Here is a 23,280-nt window from a genome sequence, read left to right as displayed (position 1 = left end):
CCAATGGTCATGGGCCAAGGGTTGACATCCCAATCCTTGTACTCGATGCTCCATGCAATAATGCAGCATTCCATATGGTATTCATCACCTGGTATTGCCAATTTCAAGGAACTAACTACTTGTATCCCTGTTCTTCAATGCTCCCCAGTTGCTTGATCTTACCACGGAGGCGTTGAGAGCATCTTTGAATCATTCTCTCCATTCACCTGATCTTGGCAGAGCTTGGCACAGAACCTCTGTTTTAGGAGTGTGGTGTGAGTGAAGGATATGTCCTCAAAACACAGAGTTGCTGGAGGAACTTAGCCCATCTTGCAGCATCCATAGGAGGTAACAATATATTAGTGACGTTTTGGCCCTGAGGCACCCCCCTCCCCCCATCCAGGTATAAGCAAAAAAAAAAGACAGATGTCTGTGTTAAAGGCTGGGGGAAAAGGGGGAAGTGTACAGACCAAGGGTGTTTATTGGATAACAGGACAGGAGAGAGGAAATGAGAGAATTGATTTTGGCTCTGTGAAAGGAAACAGGGAAAAAGGAAGAAAGAGAGAGAAGTCCATGCTCATGCTGTCAGGTTGGAGGGAGCCCAGACACAATCTGGGGTGTTTTCCGCTAATTTGCAGGTGATCTCAGTCTGGCACTGCATCAGACTGTGGGCAGACATGTCAGCAAGGGAATGGGATGGGGAAAATGAAATGGGTGACCACTGGGAGATCTACGTTAAGGAGGCAAACAGAGCCGAGATGCTCAACGAAGCAATGTGATCAGACATTTAATGTTGGCCAGGAAGAGGACATCGATGTTCGTTCCCTTATCCTACCAGCAGATTTTGAGAGTTTCGTGAAGGCAATGTTGATAATGCCCCTCGAGTTTTGAGGTGCTTGCCGCAGGTCATCCTTGTCTCAGAGTTAAGGGAGCACAGGGAACATTGCCTCCAGGAAGACTATGAACTCTGTGCTGTATTTGAGGCCTGAATCTTAAAATACTCTCCGCCTTGGAGAGGACGCGCGTGTGTGGCAGGGTCAGTGGTGAAATTCATCATAAACTCTGCCTTCGTTGTATTAGAAATGCATGGAAATCGCAACCATCTGTTACACAAGCTGGAGAATGCAGTCCATGATTTGACTGCCCCCTTGTGGCATTTGTGTATATCTAAAGCTTCAGATTTCAGATTTCAGATTTATTGTCGAGTACATAATATCATATACAACCATGAGATTCTTTTCCCTGCAGGCCTGACAGAATTACCACATAATGGTACTGCAAAAAAAAAAATTGTACACAGTTTACACATGTAAACAACTGTCCAATACAGAAGCAGGAAAAAAACACAGTACAACCACAAGAGTCCTTAAATGATTAAATTTCTTGTTGAAAAATCTGATGGTGGAGGGGCAACAGCTGTTCCTGAACCGAACCTGGAGGGGCTGGTCTTGTATACCTCTTTCCTGACGGTAGCAGCAAGAACAGCTGGGTGATGTGGATGACCCCTGCTGCTCTCTGATGTTTTGCCAGGGGTGGGGAGGGTTTTGCCTGTGATGTCCTGGGCTGTGTCCACTACCTTTTGCAGGGCTTTACACAAAGGGGGTATTACCAGACCATGATGTAGCCGGTCAGCACACTTTTCATCACACACCTGTAGAAATTTGCCAGTGTTTCCAATGTCATACTAAACCTTCGCAAACTCCTGCTTACTTCAGTACTTTTGATGCTGCCTAGATTTTCTGATGGGAGAAAGTAACAAATTTATTACTGGGGCTGTGAAATCACTAGCATTGATGATTTAACCCACAAATACTGGTGACGTTGGTCTTCTACTGCAGTGCAGTACCAGGTTACATTCACCTCAGCTGATGGACCTGGTCAGAGTTAAACAGGAAAGTTGGCAGAGACTGGGATTGTGGTGCAATACACAAAATCACTGGAAAAACTTTTTGCAGGTCGCGTAGCATCAGTAGGAAGTAGAGGGTAACCAACATTTCGGACCTGATCACTTCGTTAAGGTATGAGCAAAAGGCAGACGGCGCCTGAGTAAAAAAGGTGGGAGGGCAGAGGAGAGGAGGGAGGAAGCAGCAGGAGGAGGAGGAGGAGTAGTACATGCTAACAGGTAAGAGAAATTCCACCCTATCCCAATCTCTTCTTATAACTCAGCCACGAGATTCAGAACGGATGTACTGGTGTTTCCTACACTCGAGTGCAACTTCAGCCAAAGAGCTTGTTCCTGTGCTGCACTCTTCTATCTGTTGTTCTATTTACATGTACAGCTGCTACAGTGGGATTTGGTCTCTTGTCTCTGGATTAATGGTCCAAAACTAACTACTGCCCTCTACACTTACTATCTTCTATTGTACTGCTCGATATCACAGAGTAAAAGGCTGGTAACAGCTTTCAATTCTTGATCTGACTTTCAATTAATTCCCAATTAATCTCTTGTTCCCCCTATTAAACCTTTTATCCTACACTCCCTATTTAGGTTTAATCCAGTAATCCCATCCTTACACTGGCACCTCTGTTTAAAATCTTAAATTTTTAGAAGTCTCAAAATAGAGACTTTGTATCAAAAGCCTAGCAACAGAGAATATCTCCATGACAACACATTGAGATCATTTGAACTCTGTTCATGGGGAGCTTTTCCTTGTTTAGGCTTTTGCAGCTGGGTGTATTTTATGTGTGTTGTAGCCAGTCACTAGAGACAGAACATATTAATTTGGTGAGCGTTTCCATGGTGTTACTTACTGTAAGCCTACCTCAAACCAGAACAATGGTGCTATTTCATAGCAGCATTATGTACTTAAACTCCCCTGGCTTTTATTTTGCGAAACTCCCCTTTGTTCTTTCATCCAAGAACATATCTAAGGTTATAAACAGCCAGCATCTGATTACTTTTAAGCCCCATACACATTTTGTCCTCGATTTTCCATTCCTTCCTCTGCACTGAGGTCCTGTTGCTCTTGCACACCTAGTATTGTACAGGTTCATTAACAACCAGAAGCTTCGTGATCACCGTAATTTTACAACAAAGAAGAAAACAATTTGGCCCAAACTTACTGTAATTTGAATTGTTTGTTTCTAACTACAAACAGGAGAATCACAGTCCATAGTTGTGCCCCATAAAGTGTTCATCCAGGTATATTTTAAGTCTAGGGTTCTCCATCAAGTTTCAATATGAGTTCCAGACTCAAACAAACCTTCTATGAATAAAGTAAAAAGGTAAAGATGGGGGCCTGAGCCCTTCTTCAAGGTATGAACAAAAAGCAGGCAGGTACCTGCTTCAGGAGTAAGGACATCTGAGAGGGAATACCAAGATTTCTAGGCAGACAGTGGGATAACGGATTAAAATGAGGGATATGATAGATAGTGAAATTCAAGACATAGAGATCTTGTCCACTAGATCACAAAGGGAGTTTTCATTTACGTACAGTGAAAGTCTGAGTGTCGTGGTAATCCAGGCCAATCCCATTCTGTTTCTTCCTGTACAGGACTTGATGGTGAGAGTTGAGCTGCCTTGGCTACTGGAAGGCATATGGTACGTTGGTCTGAGTTACAATTTTGCCTAAGAACAAGATTAGAGGTATCTAACTGCAATTCTAGATCTTTAGTGAGACCACATCGAGAATAAGAAAGCGTGTACTGGTGGAGAGAGAGTGCAGCACATGTTCAATCTATTGGTTCTAGAGAAGCAGGATTAGTTCCATATTCACAGGACCTGAACATGTGTCTCTGCTCTCCAGGTTTAGAAAAGTGAGAAATGCTTTTATTGAAACAAAACTCCTGCAAGCTGTAAAACGAAACACGCGAGGTTGATGGGTTTACTGGCTGAGGTGTAAACAACCAGGGATGGCAGTCTGAAAACAGAGGATTAGTCAATTAGGTCTTGAGATGAGAAGAAATTCCTTCATCAAGAAAGCATGAGGTCGGCCATTGAAGACACTTACTCACCCAGAGGCTGGGTGGTTCTTTGGAAATCACTACCCAAAAGGACTTTGGTGGCTCAGTTCTTGAGAGTGTTCAAGATAAATTGACATATTTGTAGATATTGAGGGATTTAAGAGAAGTAGGATGAGAACAGGAAAATGGCGCTGAGATACAAGATCAACCATGATCATTAAGACTGGTGCAACAGGTATAAGAGGACAAATTACCTTCTATTTCTCATCATCTTATTCATTTGAGTGCTGAGAAAGTAAGCGGGGGCTCAGGAAGGTCCAACTCTGTCTCTTCAAGATGCTCCCATTCCCATCATCTTTCCCAACAGAATCACAAATAGTCGGGAATTATACAAGCTTGTCTACTCCTGTTTAATCCAAGTTTGCAAGGGTAAAGGATAATGCTGCCATATATATATGATTGGGGCTGCAGATCTCAGCCTCATGCTCTGATAGATGTTGAGTAAAAACAACCAATGCTGGAGAAGACCAGCAGGTCAAATAGTGTCCCTTATGTAGCAAAGGTAAAGATACATAACCAACGTTTCTGACTTGAGCCTTTCATCAAAGTATGAGAAAATGCTGGTAAGCGTCCGATCAAAAGAGTGGGGGGGGGGGGTGGCAAAAATGGGAGATGATTGGTGAAGAAGGGAGGGGACAGCAGGAGTATCTATGGGAACTCTTCAACTATGGATATAATCACACCAGTTTCAGTGTTTGCTATATAAATGGATCTAGTTCACCGATTAGCCACCCTCATCCCATCAGAGATCTTGAATGATAATGAGAGCTGGATAGGTTGAGATGTTTTTCCATGGAGTGTAGGAGACTGAGGGGTGACCTTATGAGGGGGTGGGGGTGGGGAATATTAAACCAAGGGCATGAATAAGATAAATAGTCACAGATTGAGAGAGTCCAAAATGAGGGGCATGGATATAATGTGAAGGGAGAGATTTAACTTTTTCATACAAAGAGTGGTGCTGTCAAAGGGCATGGTGAAGACAGGTACAATCACAACAATTAAAATAGATTTAGCCATGTGAATGTATAGGAAAGGGTTCGAGAGAAATGGACCTCGCTCAGAAGGGCAACTTGGTTAACATGCATCAGTTGGGCTGAAGGGCCCGTTTCCACATTGTACAGCTTGAGTACCTCTGGAGATACTGACGTCTTCAGTTGACTTCTGCCTTTCATTTGGAAAATCATTTTTATTGTCCCGAAGTATTCTATTTTATTTTATGATTCTATCAGGCCTATTTCCCAGGAGTACATCAGCAAATACCAAAGGACATCTGTTTGAGGTGAGCGGAGGAAAGTTTAGGGGGGATGTCAGAGGTAAGTTTTTTTTACGCAGGGTGTGGTGATTGCCTGGAATGCATTGCTGGGGGTAGTGGTGGAGGCTGGTACAATAGGGACATTTAAAAGACTCTAGGACAGGCATATGGATTAAAGAAAAATATAGGGTTATGGGTGTGAGGTAGGGAAGGAATGGATTGTTGTGGAGTGGGTACCGGTCGGCACAACATTGTGAACTGAAGGGCATGTATATGCTTTAATGTTGTATCTAGATGTGACTTTGGGACCGCTAAAGTGGTCAACCCTTAACTCAGTTGAGAGCGAATTGAGGATAAATGATCAAACATAATGTTCACATCCCATGAACAACATAGTAAATACAACTATTTACTGGGAACCTCCAGAAACAAGACCCAACTGATAAAGTTAGGCAGCAGAGTGTCTCTGATGAACTACAATGAAGATGGAGGGGGACTTGGAGGTACCACAGTAAATTCAGTTTGAAATCCATGTGACACAGAGATGATCCTATTGTTATTATCCAGGTGTGGGCAACTATATTTAACCAAGCAAAGCCATTCTTTTTACCTGGTTAGTCATTGTGCAGTGATATATATAATCCCAAACATTGATCTGCAACTACTTGTATTTTCTTCAATAAATGATGGAATACAGGGATTGGCTGCAATTGACAATCTGAGCAAAGTAGGTTTACTGCACATCCGATCAACAAGGAAGTCTGCAGACACTGAGGTCGAGTGCAATACAGAAATGTGCTGGAGGAAGTCAGCAGGTCATGCAGTATCCATAGGAAATAAAAGGTAACCAATATTTCAACCCAAAACATTGTCACCCTTCCAATGGATGCTACGTGACCTGCGGAGTTCTCCAGCACATTTGTCTTTTACTGCTCATCACATAACCAGGATTTAAATCTCATTAATTGGCAACATGCACTTGGTATATTCTCATTCAAAGTATCCCATTACCCCAGGCTGCTCATTAGTTGCAAAGGATTTTTCTAAATGTTTATATTTTAAATCCTTGCTGAAATGTCTATTTGCAAATATTGTTGATAGTGTTACAACTGATGACAAGTTAAGTGAGAATTCCTTTTGATTGGAAATTCTACCTGTAAGTGATATATTAAATGAATCTTGTTTACAATGCATATTAAAATAGTTAAATAGTCGTGAGTGATCTGAGGGAATTAGCGTAATAGTCTGCTGCTTTTGTTTCAATTATTTTTCAAAGTTTACAAGTTTTGTATTAGTGCTGTGTTAAAATAATCTGCATGTGTTTCAGGAACCTGCCACCAGGAGTGTGTTAATGGCCCCCTCTACACACAAGGCACATCAAGGAACAGGGAGACAGACTGACGATAGCGCTGTTGTCCACTTCTTTAAGAACATGGTGAGAGGCTATTGGTGTTTTAAGTGGAGGGGCACTTATCTTCAAGCTAAATGCTTTAAAGTTCTACTGGATTATATTTTAAGAGGAGAATTAATAAGTAAAAAATGGTTTATCTCTCCATTTTATCCATTAAGATCGAACATAGAACAAACCAATCAAAGCTGCACCTTGCAAGCTACTGAAGAATGAGGAAGACCATTCAATCCATATTTCCACAACCGTTCCCAGTGCTGCAACTATTTACTTCCAAAGAAACTCCTGCAATGTATGCGTACAACTCAGGAAGATCAATAGAGTCGTAGAGTAATATAACATGGAATAGGCCCTTTGGCCCAACTCAATCATATGACCAATTTGGTATTCTGGGCTAGTCCCATATGTCTGCATTTGGGCCATAATCCTTCCAAAACCTATCTACCCATTTAATGGTCCTAATGTCTTCTATAGCTTCCTCTGACAGCTCATTTTAGATATGGATACCCACTGAGTGAAAAACATTGCCCTTCAGAATCCTCTTAAATGTCTCTCTCCTTTAACCTGTGCCCTCTAATTCTAGAATTGTCTCTGCTGGAGATCAATCACTTTTTCTGTGCCCTTCATGATTTTATAAACCCCTCAGCTAACTACACTCTGGATAATTAGTATCCAGCCTATTGCTGAAGTCCAAGCAACATCCTGATGAATTTCTTCTGCACCTTTTTCCACTTATTGACATCCTTCTGATATCTGTGTGACAAAAACCGAGGGTGGTCTCACTGTTGCCTTCTACAGCTGCATCATGACGTCCTAACTTTTTAACTCTTAATGAGGGCAAGCTGTGTCATGCTGAATCCTCCCTTTGTGAAACTGACTGCCATTATCTCAACATCAACAATATTTCTATATTATGAGAAGTGAAGTTGCATATTAAATCAAATTTGACAATTGGTCAAAGAACTGAATTATGTTTCTAAAGGAGAAAGGTTAAGGGTTGAGAATTGCAGAGCCTAACACTTCTGATGTTACCAGAACTATGCCTCTTACCCTAGATGTGGGCATTGATGCACGTTGATGCACATCTGGCCTTGCAGATATCTCTGCAGAGATATCTTGTGGAAACATCTCACCCCCTCAGGATCTTGTGTTTCAATGAGACCATCCTGTTCTTTTAAAATTCAAAGCATATGAACTGAAGACCTGCTAACAGTCTAGAAATAGAATCTCATGGGGAAAATGCACATTTTGATCCTTTGTCCTGGGTAGGACCCATTTGGTGCATCTTTGGATGTGTCAGAGAAGGGTTTCAGCACCCAATATGATGAGAAGTTTTGAACTCGTCTTTTATGAAGAAAGCCTGCTTCGTTTATTGAGTGGGACACCCAGAGCAAACTATGTTCATCTCAGCTATAAATCTATAATTCTCTGTTTCTTTGTAGATGTCACCAAAGAAGGCACCTGTCCAACAGAAGGTAAATGATCTCTTCCTTCCTCTCTGCTTAGATTTGGGTTATGTTGATAGTGACAGGGTAAAAAAAAACCAAAATATCCCTTTCCTCTAAAATTAAAGAGAATATGTCAGGTGAATCTTCATTTGCTAAAGATGAACAGAATAACATAGCACAGAATGAAGTGTACACATATTTTGAACCTAACAAGATACCATCTGCAGTTACGAAGGAAAATAAGCAGGCACTTTAAAAAAAAATCATCTAGGCAACTAAATAGTGTCACATTATTTTTAACCTCAATCTAAGGAGGCAGATGGGGCCTTGGTTAACCATCTCACATAAAAGGCAGAGGGTAATTCTCCCCTCAGTGCCCAACCAGAAGCCATATCTAGGATTTGTGTGCTCACGTCTTCAGAGCAGGCCTTGAACCTGACGACTATTAATCTCAGAACTAAGAACGCTTTCCGCAGAGTCAGAGCAGAGCACTGATGTCAGCAAAGAACACCGGTGATAGAATTAATATTTGATGGCCTATTGATATTACATGTCGGAGACCCCCTCATTGGTTGGAAAGTTTAAGTAATCATGTTCTATATTCTCATTGTTTTGGGAATTGTCTCCAATTGTCTTTGATTATCATGGCACCTTTTCTCATCACTACTACAGGCAAAGTTTGGAGCAAGTAGAGCTATCACTAAATTTATTTGGGTAAGGTGCAAAATCTGCATTTTCTGCTGCAAGGATAATGGTTACAATGGCTAACAATAATTCATCACCTGAACTGCGCTGTCACCTTTACTGTTAGGACCTTTCAGGTCATCTCCTCATCCAATGACTGAAGGTCTTTCATGATAAACTCCATTCCCATACTTAGCTAACCATTGCCAGAAATGTGAACAATTTGATCTGGTGAAATATCACCATAGTTGTAATTTCAAGTTTCCAATTGGCATTTATAACAAACAACATTTTATAATAGATAACTCTGAATATCTGATGGATCGAATTCGGACAATAAAACAGAATCATTAACCTTCTTTGTGGTCAGTGCATGTGCTGGTTACTAATAAGATAATAATGAGCATGGAAGAGATTATTTCATGATAACCCCACCTGGTACAATTCCAAGACATTTGTTGCTTGAACTTGTGCCAGTGGATAAAATGAATTGGACATTTTCTGAAAGTGTATACTTTTGTTTGGATGCATGGAGACAAAGAACGTCAGCAAAAACCAAATACATTCACCAGAAGCTTGACCGGAGAGGAGAGGAAGGCAAGGCTTAACATTGCTAGCATGAGATGAGGCAAGGTGCATGGGGCTCCTGTGAGACAGAAACATCAACAGAGACTGCAAGCAGTAAATGGTCTGCTCCTGTGCCTAAACCCTGGTTAAAATGCTGTCACCTCTGTAAGCAGGTTATCACATTTTCTACTTGATGAACCTCAGACTGAATCACAAAGGAAGCAGTTAGTTCAATGACATATGCAAGGAGATGAAAAGACATGTTCACTCTCATGGGTAGAAAACAGTTGGGTGGTGGCATAAAACAGGCAGGATTGTCAATCATCTAATTGTTATCTGCAGGGTCCAGACTAAATATTGGACCTCCAGAGTCATAGAGTTATACGGAGTATTAAAAGTAAACAGTCCCAGCCCGCCAGTCCTGGCAAAATTATTTTAAAGATCAGCAATAATCTTGATGAATGGTGCAGTTTTGAAGGGGTTGTGTACCCTTCTCCGTTTCCCAGTCCTTCACTGCCTGTCTCCTCGAACTGTGGAGAAGTAAAGCAGCTTCTGAAAGGCTTAACAATGCAATTCACCTTCCTTTGTCACCCGTTAAACCTGCAAAGTGCCTCAGACTCCAAATTCAAGGCTCTGGGTGCAAGCATTAACTTCAACTTAAACTAGATGTTAGCTGTGGGAGGATTGTGCTCTTGTGCTTTGTCTGTAGCTAGGGTGGCCCCTTCTCTCGATGAATGAATGATTCATGCTTTGGACAGGTTAGGTGTGAGGGAAAAGCAGCCAGGCAAGAACAGCCAATCAAAGACAACAGGGAGTCAGACAAACTTACATTTCTACAACACTTTTCTCAGCTGCAGTTCATTCCAAGTACCCAGGCAGAGATAAAACAAGATGGAAACTGCTGGGAATACTCAGCAGGTCGGCAGCATTTTGTTTCCTTTCCCTATTGTTTTAGGGCCAAGACCCTTCAAGTTTCAGAATTTTCAATATTTTTTCCGCCTGAAGTATTGACTCTTTCTCTCCCCGCAGATATTCCTTGACCTGCTGATTATTTATACCATTTACTATTTTTATCTTTTAGTTTTTCAACATCTGCAGATTTTTTCTTGTTTTTTAACTTTGTGTAATGTAGGAAACATGGCATGTCAATAACGCACAGCAAGATCCCATTAACAGCAATGTGATATCAGCCAGGTTTCTGTTTACATCATTTTCTCGAGAAGACAATTATTAGCAGACATCTAACCAATGCAACACCAACATCCCTCCCCCTCCCCCTCCCCATTTTGCAGAGTGGTACATAATAATGGTTTCACTCCAGTTGTTCAGGTAGGCACCTCAATTGGCTGTCTGATCTGAAAGATGGTAGATGTGACAGCACAGCCTTGTTGCTGGCCTTCAGACAGTGTGGCCCTCCATCAGTTCTGCCCCAGTCACCCTGGACTTTATGTTTCTGATCAAGGTATGGAACATGATCCTATGATTAAAACATTATCAGCTGAGTTTACATCTAACAACAAGCGGAGAGAGGAAGAAGAAAGCATGGAAGAGAGGCAGAGGCTATCAAGGTGGGGAGGTTGGTAAAGACAGAAAGAGAATAAACAGCTGGATAGAAAGAGAGAGAGAAATGGATGGAAAATGTTCTTGGTTGGAATCTTGACCATTGTCCATGCCAACTTCAAAGCTCATCAGCTCTCTGCTGGTAAGAGTACCAATTCAGGAATTATAGAAGAGTTTACAGAGACTAATCAATTAACCTCATCATCACACAGGCAACTAATTGCATCTCAATTGAAAACCTGACGTAATCAACCCACACATCATGGTGCATGAATAATGTATGATGCTATGCTCATGTTTCATGTGATGTACTTTTATTCAATGTCGTAATAGATTGTATTTTAAATTGACCTGAAAATTTCAATGACTCTAAAAATTCAAAATGTAACTCAGACTCTTTTAGATTGCCTTGTGCTTTGCCTATGTTAACAACTCGCCATAGACTTTAGCATGTGTTGCGTGGTGAGCAAAGGGCTTTGGATAAAGAGGGAATTTTGTCCAGTCACAAGCTGAAACAGCTCAGAAACAGGTCAAGATGAAGGGTTCTGACCCGAAATATTGACCACTCTTCTCCTCCAACTGATGCTGATTGACCTGTTGCGTTCTTCCTGCAGATTTTTTTTTTGCCCCAGATTTAAGTATCTGCGGACTCTTGTGTTCTTAAGAAACGGGCCTTTCTGCCCACTAGATCACATGAATGGCCGTGTACTTCTTGTGGCCTGTACATAAATGTATCCATTTTAAATTGAAAGCAGCACTTGCAGTTGGGTGAAATAGTGACACTAGGCCCTTTCAAATTGCCATGTAAAATGGGATTCACTGCGCAATTTGCCCAGTTAGCGCCCCAGTCATGCGACAGTTAGTAAGGGTCTGACCCAATCAGCCCTGTTAGAATCCAACCGGGTCCATGACTTACCTCGGAGGTAGTCAGGGAACCCAGTTAAACTTTCCTAGGTCGCATCCACAGGCGACTTGAACGGGAAAATTACCAACCAGCTTATGCAGGAGACATCAGCGCAGCTTCTGGCAGTACATCCGGTGAGTGCGTGATGCCACATTGTGGAGGTGGGATCCCCTTTAAATTGCCAGGTTGGCGATTTAATGGGTTGATTTCCCCCTAAAATTAGAAAGGTGCTTCCAGCACTTTTGCCCCAGTAATTGCACCTGAGTCCCAGGAGGGCTACCCAGGTGCTGCAATTTAAAAGGTGCTACTGTGAGTACATCACAATCCCATCACAATTCATTTGCAGTTGAGATTTTATGATCAATGTTGCATTCATTAACCTCTCCATAATTTTTTTTTACTCATTCTTCCACACCTCCTGCGTGATGAAGCCCAATATATTGCTCCTAGGATAATGCAACATGAGGCAGGGATGAGTCAATCATTGAATATTGATGCAATATGATTATAGAAAAAATTACTTGCAGGTCCCAGGTACATTTTCCCAGCATGCATATTGCAACAAGCTGTTCAGTGGCAGATAACGAGGTCTTGCCAAAATTCACATGGATTAGCTAAGGCTTGCAGATTAACACTTACTCCTGAAAGATGAAATTTGGAAATGTGCAAAATCATTGAGTAGTCAAAGGAGAATTGGTCCTTTAGTGATCTGCCCAAGATGTGATGGATGGGGTATCGGGGGCAATAAAGGAAAATGGACAGAGCAGTATACCTTTCAAGGGATCAGACCTAGTCCTGGAACTCGCACAAACTGATCCATGAAGATGCTTCCCTACTCTGCAAAACAGTCTCCACACAACTATGGGAATCATCCAGTTCCACTTTGCTGGAACTACAGTTTCATCCATCACACTAGTTGGGAAGTATTCCAGTGGCCCTCCACTTCCTGGAAAACAGTAAAATGACCAATGAATTCCCACTTTGTTCCAAAACATAATCGTGCCTTTGACGGAAATAGGCTTAGTCCTGAGCCGGGCTCTCAACCCATTATCTCAACTGTCCACATCCCTCTGTGGACACTGGCTGATTTGTTGAGATCCTCTGGCAAGTTTGTGTTTATTTTGTAATTAATTGCAGCATCTGCAATTTCTTGTATCTGCGCCTGACAGAAATGGCAGTGCAGTTAAGTGAATGGTTTACTTGCTAGAACATGAATTCATTAATCTATAGAGAAATCCCAACATCCTGGATGGAAAATTCAAGTTCAAGTAATTTTCTTTTTTTAAAGAACATCAGATTATTTTTAAAATCATTTGGTTCACTTCAATCAGAGGAAATCTAAGTGAGTCCAGACCTACCAGCCTAATAGACTTCTGCCTCCTGGCACAGTTCAGATGGGCAGTTAGCAGTCATGTTTACAAAAACCTTAATTAAACCATGTGTTCTTGAACCTGCAAAACCAACAAGCCTGAGCTTTAAAATGAATCAAGACTTAGCAACCAGCAATGAGGAAAACCTTCTCAAAATTACATGATAAACTGTAACTTGGTCTATGAAAGTAGAATCGGCTAAATTTCCTTATAATCACCATCAAGGATAATTACTATCAGGCCTGGCCAGATTGCAAATGTTTGCAAAGTGAGGTGAGTTCGCTCAGAACACAACCAGTAAATTTTATTGACGACAATATTTGGAGGAAATCAATTTCTTGGAATGAGTTGGGATTTTCCACGTTTAATGTTCTGTGCTGGTGTTTTCACAGGGTACTGAAGGACAAAGGCCACATTATGCTGCAACTGGTTCCAAGTCAAAGGCGGCTTATAAAGGACGAAGAGATGGGACAGGCACCCTGTCATCTCTTTTCAAAATGGTAACAATGAAACTAAACTTCTCCTCATCTGTCATCAAATAACTAGCATTCATTTAGCTAGAGTAGGTCAGAAGAATTGTCCATATGTACTCATAGATGCCAGGTGGAGGTAGCAGTTTGCTTCTGCTCCAGAATTCTTCTGCTGGTTGCCTGCTTGGTGCCAAGTCAGAAAAACACCAAGTTTAGATAAAGGTGTAGGGGTTTAGAGGGGATCTGAGGGTAGTTGCAATGAGTGTGGCTGGTAGTTGACAGTCAGCATGTACATGGTGTGCCAAAGCGCCTGTTTCAGTATGCTGTAGTTCCCAATTTTGCCTTTAATGTAGCTTTGTTTGTTCATGGGCATCAGTGTCAAGGCTGGTGTTTATTGCACATCTCCTTTTCTCCTTGAACTGTGGTTTACTGGATCATTTTAGCTGTAGCGGTTTGTTTTAGGAGCCACATGGATCAGATGGAGAGAGCACTTTCTCTGTCTGATGGGCAATATTGATTTTGATCATTATTAGTACAATTGCTGCAAATGAATAGTTTCACAGACAGCTTTACTTATGATGGCTATTGTTTCCAGATGTTGTCATGACAAATCAAACTCCCCAGCTGCTGTGGTGGTTCCAAGTGTCTCCAAGCCAATAGTCCAGTTCTTTGTACTGTAGTCCAGTAACGTATCCACTGCCACACCATGGCTCCAGTTAATTAATCAAAGTTTATTTCTCATTCAATGCATCATGAATGCATCTTCCACAGGAACAATTGATTGTGACAGAGATCAGATGAAGAGAATGGAGGGATAAGTAGAAGAGGTCCCAGGATGTTTTGTGTTCAGAGCAGACCTGGGTTTAAAGTCTCCACTAAACAATGGCGTCTTCAGAAGCCCAGGACCCCCTTAGTTCTCTTCTGGTGGGACTGCTTGGATGTTTATGCAGAAGTGTTCTTAGACCCATAACCTTCTCAAACTAAGCTGCACCCCATTACAGCTCAAGTTATAGGCAACAAAATAAATATGGAAGAACAGCTAGGAGATGTGGCATTGTCGGATTATTGGGTCTATTTATAGGGTTCAATGGACAAATGAACACTGATTTTTAGCCATTAATATAGGCAGCATGTGAATAGCTGACCTGACTATTCCCATAAACAACTCTAAAAGGTTTACATAAAGAATAGAAGTAGGAGGCTATTCATCCCTTTATATCTACTCTACCATTCAATGAGATCATGGGCTGCTCTCAGCATCACCTACTGTTTTCTTAATACCCAAAACCTATTGATCCCTGCCTTGACTATACTCAATAACTAAACCTCCTCAGCTCTCTTGGATGAAGAACTCTGAAATTTCCCTGCCCTCTGGCTGAGTAAATTCTTTCTTGTCTATTCTGAATGCCTGACCTCTTGTTTTGAGACAGTGATCCCAAGTTCTAGACAGACCAGCTAGTGGGGGAAATAATCTGTGACAGGTGAACTGAAATTCATCTGTGAACCAGCTGCCTTCCCCCATGCACTGACAATTGAACACATGCAGGTGTAAAGTTATCCTTTCAGTTTTGTTGCCATAACTCAACTTGCAATGATTTGTTTATTCTTCTCAATGAGGTAAATGACTTGGAAATACCTTAAGGACAAGCTAGATGTAGGTCTATAATGATGGCCAGAAAGGATCATTCTGTTACTTCATTCATGGACTTCTTGGAAGTCAAAACTTCTCTGGACTCAAAACTCACAGTTCACAGAAAAATTTGGGATCTACAATAAATTCTAGTCATCTCTTGTGAAGGAATAAAGAAAACTGGAAAGGAAAAATCTCAATAAATTATGGATGAGATGTGATGATGAGTGTTTACTGTCATATCCATAGTACAATGTATAGACCAGTGCTTCTCAACCTCTTTCTTTCCACTCACATCCCACTTTAAGTAATCCTTATAACATCGCTGCTCTGATTAGTAAGGGATTGCTTAAGGTGGGATGTGAGTGGGAAGCGAAGGCTGAGAATCGCTGCTCTAGACCCAATTATTACTGAAATACTTTGTTTGAGGAAAATTGTCATTGGCCCATTTCCTTTGCAGTTATGAAACCGTGCACATAACGAGTCAATAAGGTACAATTAAAACAATAGTTTTCAAAATTTTTCTTTCCACTCACACACCACCTTAAGAGCACCTATGGCATAGTGAGTTCTTAAAATGGTATCCGAGTGAAAAGAAAAAGATTGAGAACCACTGGTATAGATGCACTAAAATTTTTGCATGTTTTGCTGCAACCCAGCTTCATAAAATTCAACAACAAACAATACGTATAAAAGATAATAAACATTAAAGAATAAATCAATATTTACAGTTGCAGTTAGTGCAAAAATTGCAATGTTGCAATGATGCAGACAAATTTAGCCTTAAGTTCCTTTTTTAAAAAAGGCAGCTGTGTATAAAGTGTGTGTTTATCATTCTGTGGAATCTAGGGGATAGACCTCAAGTCCATTTATGGTAGACTTGTCCTATTCTCATTTAGAAAGATTTTGTTGACTAGGGATTGGACGGCCCCAGACCCAGGTTCCACCTTGACCTCCTGTGATATTTGGTTGGAGTTTATATGTTCTTACTGTGATTGAGTGGACTTCTCTCAGGTGCTAAGTTTCCTTCCACAACTCGAACAGATACTTTAAATTATCCCCGGTGTCGGTGGGCAGCAGGAGTCAGAAGGGAGCTAATGGGCATGTGAGAGAGAATAGATTACAGGGTAATAAGTGAGGGAATGGGTCCCTTTGGAATAACTGAAGAGTCACCAGGATACCACCCTCATTAAGAGAGTCATTTCTTACAAAGATATTAGTGCATTTCATAGTAATTTACTAGAAAGTAGTTTTCAAGTTTTTTGTGTACTGAGTGATGATCGGGAACTTATTGTTGAAAGTGGTGAGCCAAAGGGTCTGTTGCTGTGCTATTCTCATCTGCACGTTTAAAGCATAGCTGGCCATGATTGGAAACCCAAGTTGCAGACTGTAAGTGCTGGTGAGACTTGAGACAGCAACTATGAAAGAAATTAAAAGGTTCATTGTCACATGTACCAAGATACAGTATGAAGGCTGGTGTTGCATGCTATCCAAGCAAGTCAGGAGTCCAAATGCAACAATGTCCTTACTGTCTTGTGGCACAATGAACAGGACTAATGCCTGCACTCCGCAGCCTTGGGAATTAGTGCCATTGACGAATAGAAAGACTTGCATTTTCCTCGTCTTTCACAACTGCCCAGGAATTTTCAAACCACTTTGAGCCAAGGCACATTTGAAATGCTGCATCTGCTGTAATAGGGTCATTATGAAGATGGTCACCTTCCCAAGATGGACACTCACTGTGCCACAGGGTGCTAGAAATTCCAAGTCTTTGTGCTCCCTGCCCTTCAGTCAGCTAGCTATCTGAGAACTTTTTAGTGCACTGGATTGTTGTGTGGTTCAAGGCCTCCAACAGTGTGGGAACTTGGCCTTCAGTGTGTCTGAGAGCAGAAGATGAAGTGGTGGTAGGTAAGGGGGTGTTGGTCAATGGAGTAGATTTGGTTACAGTACTCATCATTGTTTTGCCAAAATACTGGCCAACAAGGAAGAGCTGCCATCTGATGTGGTGAATGCAGGCTCGATCGTGTGTTTTAAGAATAAATTGGATAGGTACACGGATGGGAGAGACCTGGAGGGTTATGGAATGGGAGCAGGGTAGTGGTACTAGAGGGGCTGAATGGCCTGTTTTCTGTGCTGTAGTGTTCTATGGTTCTAAAGACAAGCAGGCTAATTTTGTTTTTTAAATTTCTTAAATATTTTATGCATACTCCCACATCCTCTGAGACAACTTGCTTACAGATAAACTGGTGGGTCAATGACAGGTCTGTAAATCTGGCCTGATGAGTTTATAAAATGATGACAGGAATAGATAGGGTAGACAGTCAGAATTATTTTCTTGTTAAAACGTCACTTATACAGGACATGTGTTTAAGGTGAGGGAGAAAGTTTATATGCAGGACAATTTGTTTTTACACAGGGCAGTATGTGTCTAGAAAGGTCTGCCAGGGATAGTGGTAGAAGCAGATACGAGGGGAGTATTTAAGAAGCGCCTAGATTAACACATGGAAAATACAAGTACAAATATCATGTGCAAAGAGCAGTTTTAGTTTAATTTGGACATCCTGTTCAGCACAGACATTGTGTGCTGAAGAGCCTGTTCATGTGTTGTACGATGTTTTAAGATTTTGAAGAGTTTTTATTTAGAGATGCAGCATGGTAACATGCCCCTACAACTGTCAAGCCTGCACCACCATGTGACAAATTAACCTACTAGCCCTGTACATTTTTTTTGGAAGCCGAAAGAAAACCGGAGCACCCAAAGGAAACTCACATCGACAGGGGGAGAACGTACAAACTCCTTGCAGATAGTGGCAGATTCAAACCTAGCTTGTTGGTAGAGTATTAGTTCCTATTACTAACCGTGCCACCCGTATGTGCAAAGCAAGCTCCCATCAACAGCAATGTGATCGTGATGGGATAATGCTTAGTGATGTTGACTTGAGGGATAAATGTGGCTTAGACATTGGAGATAACTTCCCTGCTGTTGTTTGAAAGTGTACTTTGGGACTGGGGTTCTGGCCTTGATTTAATTGGCTGCTGTGTTTCTTACGACATTGAACACATTTCAGAAGTAGTTCAAAGTACTCAAACATTTTGAAAGACTAACAGGCACTACAGAAATTTATCTTTCTTTTAGTATCTGACCCAATTAGTGAATGTTCAGCCCTTTTCTATTACTGAACTGAAATATCATACTACCAGCAAGTATTAGTGCTGTGGTATTGGGAATGGGCCAGAGCGAAAATGACTTTTCTGTGAGTCACCATTGATAGATTGTACATTTGTAATTTTATAAATGACTCAATGTACAAAATTTACAAATGACAAACTACACCCACCTTTCAGATACTAGCTCTTCATCAGAGGGACTGAGAGAATAGCCAGCATTTTCAATTTCTTTTTAATAGCTCCTCAGAGGGCTCGAGTTTCAGGGAGAGGTTGGATAGGTGGGTCTTTATTCCCTCGAGAATAAGAGGGTGATGAGTCACCTAATAGACTTATAAAGTCAAGAGAGGCATGGATAAAATGGATGTCAGTCTTTTTCCCAGGTAGACAATTCTAGAACTAGCAGAAATTGGTTGACGTTGAGAGGCAAGAGACTTAAGAGGGACCTGAGGGGCAATTTTTTTTTTACTCTGTATCTAGAACATGCTGGAACAATTAATGATGCTCAAATGATGTTTGGAAGCATATGGGAGTAGCTCAAACATCTATCTTGATTGGAATGGACAAGTTGGGCTGAAGGGCTGGTTCAATGTTGTATGGCTCTATGACTTATGATATGACCTACAGTCTGTACTTATTAATTCTGAAAACATCCTCCTTAGAATACACTGTTCTTTACATCCCAAACAGGGGAGGAAAGGCGAAGGTTCACCTGCTAGACGTTGAATCCTCATCGACAAGTACAACAGGAAGGAATGCTTCAAAATGGGAAAATATCCTTGCTCAATGTTGTATAACAGTCTTACCATTCATGCATTAACTAGCATTTACTCAGTCCCTCCAAAGAAAATGATGGCATTCACGAATGATCTTTGCCAATCAGGCATATAGCCTGGTGCTCTTAATGCAAACTTGCCTAATTCAAATGATCTGTTAACCAGATTTTTACATAAACTGTTTATTTTAATTTGAGCCACTGGGTAATGTGAGCAAGAGGTGATTGTAAATTAACAGGAGTAGAATAATTAAAGGAATTTGTTATTTGCTTACACTAGTCCCATAGTTATTCCAACCATCTGATGTGAAGGTGCCAATGTTCTTAAAGCTTGTTCCACTCTCCTTTTCTGTGGACATGGAGATAAAGAATCTAATGATTTACAAAGAAGTTTATTGCATCTTAACACTTACATTATGACAATTGCTAAATTTCTACTAAATATATTAGCACTGTGCAAAAGTGAGATCTTGTCTGACAGTTGCTGTACGACTCAATAAATTCCATTTTGAACATACATGTATTTTGTTACTTGTACCCAAAGAAACAGTTCTGTAGTGTAATAAAGCTGTAGGTTCATTCTCTGTACACTTTATGCTGCAATGCAGGTAAACAGCATAGTGTTGTAAAGCTGTGAACACTAAGGGCATTACACTAACAGGATTTGTACGAAAATATTACCAGTTAAAATCTATAACCTCAAACTAACACTAATGATCAGCAATGAGAACAATTGACTGATGAACTAAATTCCATAGCAGTGGGCAAAGACCACTGCAATGTGAGTGCTCTTTGGAATTGCACTGTTCTTGTCACTGAAATAATTACATTTACCCTTTTGTGTTTATTTTCCCAAATGTAGTACATTGAATGGCAAACTTACACAAAGCTTGAAGTGATTGTTTTTTGGATTTCTTGAAGAAGTAAATGGCCTTCATATTGGCCATGAAGGTTAACTGCCCCTGAACTTATGAACCATGTATCAAGAATTTAATACAGAAAAAAAAATCAAAGGGCTGGTACACCACTCACAGACCCTGGCAACACTCATTTCTGGCACCGACTATTTGCATTGCAGATGATGCAGAAGGTGTATAGTTTACCCCCTCCCCCTGCTTCTGTTGTAATAATGCTGCTATTGCTTTGATTAGAAGTCTTTCTTTTGTCATTTGTTCTCCAGTGGATGACTCGAACCACACTGTGGCCACCATCTGCTCCTCTCGCATCCTCCAACAGTTTGTGTCTAGAATACACAGGCAGGGTGGAAATGGAGAGTTATTAACATTAGTTTTCCAATCTTTCACTGGGTTTATGTATGGTAACTTGCTTGTAGAGAACACACTAGGAAAAGCTGAATGATCATGTGTGACCAAGTGATGTTTCTGAATGTATATATAAAAAAAATAATGCATCTAAAAATATGTTTGCCCGTGTTAAAATAAAGTTAGTTATAATTAAGCTACAACTTTGGCTATTTTGTTTGTCAGTGTTTGTTGAGAATATTCCAAGATTTCACAGTGGACCACTACCATGTCTGATGGTTAAGTAAAACATTGTCCAATACTTGCCATCATCAGGCAGTGGTTTTCAAATGTTTTCTTTCCACTCACATACCACTTTAAGTATTCCCTGTGCCATAGGTGCCCTGTGATTAGCAAGGGATTACTTAAGGTGGTACACGAGTGGGGTTTAAAAAAAATCAAGAACCACTACTGTTACTGAAATATTTTTCTTGACAAAAATTATCACTGTCCCATTTCCTTTGGAATTATGAAACTCTGCAATTAGGTACAATTAAAACAGTGGTTTTCAAACTTTTTTCTTTCCACTCGCATACCACCTTAAGCAATCCCTTACTAATCACAGAGCACCTATGGCATATGGATTGCTTAAGGTGGTGTGTGAGTGGAAAGAAAAAAGTTTGAAAACCACTGAACTAAGGAAAATCTGTATATCCTTTAGCATAGAACAAACAAATTTACAGCCATTCACCCCATTGTCTTGCGGCCTGCTTTCCCTCTATGTTGTGATTCAAAAGTAACAAGATACTGTAGGATAGATCTACAATGGTTCATCAAGGCTTTGTCCCATGACCCCATTTAACTTGATAGCCAAGAGCAGCAGATACATGGAAACATTATCAGATGAAAGTTCCCTCAAACTTACAATTATTCTGACTTGAAAATATATCATTGTTCCTTCACTGAACCTTGGATACAAATTCTGAAACTCTGTCCAGCTGGATTGTGGGAGCAAGTTTATCAAATGAACTACAGTCAGTCCTCAGATTCTGTTCTCAAGAACTGTCCATCAGCAATTTTTCCATTAAGTTAGAAACATTCAATTTCTCCATCTCCCCATTATTGTTCCACATACAATTACTATAATTGGAAGGGGTGACCTGAACTGAAGGGGAACCAATATCCTGGCAGGGAAGCTTGCAAATACATTTTGTGGTGGAGGAGAGGTGTTGTGAAAGGAAGAGACAGTTTGTGTGGAAGGACCAGCACATCAGGCAAAATTGCAGCCACTGGGATAAGTTTCAATGCAACAGAGACACAGTCACAAATAGTAACAAATACAGGGCTAAAGATTTGTAGTAATAGCTAGAGTTTGGCAGGTCTAAAGGAGCTGAAAGCCCAAGGATACACAGTGTATTGAAAGGATAGGCAAGCAGAGGAGATGGCATGACTCTGTTGATAAGGAACAACATTAAATCATTATATAGAGGTGGCATAGGGACAGATGGTATGGAATTATTGTGGATTGAGTTAAGAAATGACAAGGTGAAAGGACACAAAGCAGTTATGTACAGGCCTCCGAACAGTAGCTACAATGTGGACAACGCATTACAATAACGTAGAAAAGGTGTATCAGAGCGGCAATGTTATAGTAGTCATGGGGGATTTTAACACATAAGTAGATTTGGGAAAAACAGGTTGGGACTGGTTGTCAAGAGAGAGAATTTATAGAATGTTGAGGTGGATTTTTCGAGCAGCTTGTTGATGGGCCTCGTCAAAGAAGAGCAAACATTCAAATGGAAAAATGTCACAACTGTGACTGACAAGCAAAGTCAAAGCAAAAGTGAGGGCACATGAGGAAGCTAAAATTAGTGGGAAGATTGAGGATTGGGAGATTTTTTAAAAACTTGCAGAACTAAAAAACTCCTAAGAAGGGACAAGGTGAAGCCTGAAAGTAGACTAGACTATAACATCAGGTTACAGAAAGCTTCCTGAAGTATATAAAGAGTAAAACAGAGGTGAGAGTAGATATAGAACCAGTAGAAAATGATGCTGGAGAAAGAATGAGAGGCAAAGAGATGGCAGAGGAACTAAATGAGTATAGCCATACCTCGACTTACGCTCGATTGAGTAATGTCTGATCGTAAATACGTCCAAAGTCACTCTAAGGGCTTCATTTTAAAAACATTAAAATTTGCGTTGGGACCGACGTTATCGGGCATTAGTAGATGTTAAGTCACACATTCAACATGTGGGCTCAAAAGCCAAAACAAAGCAATTACGCCGCTAGCTGTATAATGACATAGTATACATTTAACTTATGGAAGAGTAAGTTAAATCTAGTGATATATGTACGTACTTTTTATTACATTAATGTGTACTCTATTTACTATGAATAAAGCACACTGTACTGTGTAACATTTTTCTAATCTCGACAGCATACGAAACTCCGGCATCAAATCACATTCCGTGCAGTCTGTTGTTTGCATGTCATCTCATTGGTTTTATCTGAAGTGCATCAAGGCACCTAAATAACCCCAAAGCAAGCCTCCAGCAGAATCAAAGAAGAAAAGGCATTTTTTGGAAGAGAAGCGAAAGGTGATAAAGCAATATGAAAGTAGTAAAGCTAGGGGATCAGCTATACGGGATTGGGTGCTATGTAATGCATCAGAAGTAATTAGAGAGCTTAGGGTAAAAGAACCTTAATATGATGGAGTTCAACTTAACAAGGAGTAACTAAAATCAGATATGTCAGTATTTCAGTGGAGAAAAAGGAATAACAGCAACTCGAGAGAGGAAGTGGCCAAAATAGAATGGAAGAGGGCATTTAGAAGGGAGGAAGGCAGAGCAGCAATGGATGGAGT

At 40.7% G+C, this 23,280-nt stretch overlaps 1 protein-coding gene across 11 annotated transcripts in view; it reads left to right on the top strand.

The window, feature by feature from the left end:
- Nucleotides 1–20,640, top strand: part of LOC138755215 (myelin basic protein-like) — a 169,253-nt gene extending 148,613 nt beyond the window's left edge. For 9 of the 11 annotated variants that reach the window (XM_069920793.1, XM_069920798.1, XM_069920795.1 and 6 more), the window contains 5 exons: nt 6,522–6,629; nt 8,045–8,077; nt 8,723–8,764; nt 13,528–13,635; nt 19,091–20,640. In XM_069920793.1, the coding sequence (XP_069776894.1) occupies nt 6,522–6,629; nt 8,045–8,077; nt 8,723–8,764; nt 13,528–13,635; nt 19,091–19,126 (327 nt within the window). In that variant the 3' untranslated portion in view covers nt 19,127–20,640. Of the gene's footprint in view, nt 1–6,521; nt 6,630–6,763; nt 6,881–8,044; nt 8,078–8,722; nt 8,765–13,527; nt 13,636–19,090 lie in introns of those variants that run through there. The other 2 variants (XM_069920803.1, XM_069920804.1) reach the window with 2 other exon arrangements.
- Nucleotides 20,641–23,280: the final 2,640 nt, after the last annotated feature.

Source organism: Narcine bancroftii, chromosome 2 (assembly GCF_036971445.1).
Source record: "Narcine bancroftii isolate sNarBan1 chromosome 2, sNarBan1.hap1, whole genome shotgun sequence".
NCBI lineage: Eukaryota > Metazoa > Chordata > Chondrichthyes > Torpediniformes > Narcinidae > Narcine > Narcine bancroftii.
Note: the sequence above shows the minus strand (reverse complement) of the source record. Positions and strands in the feature narration are given on the sequence as shown.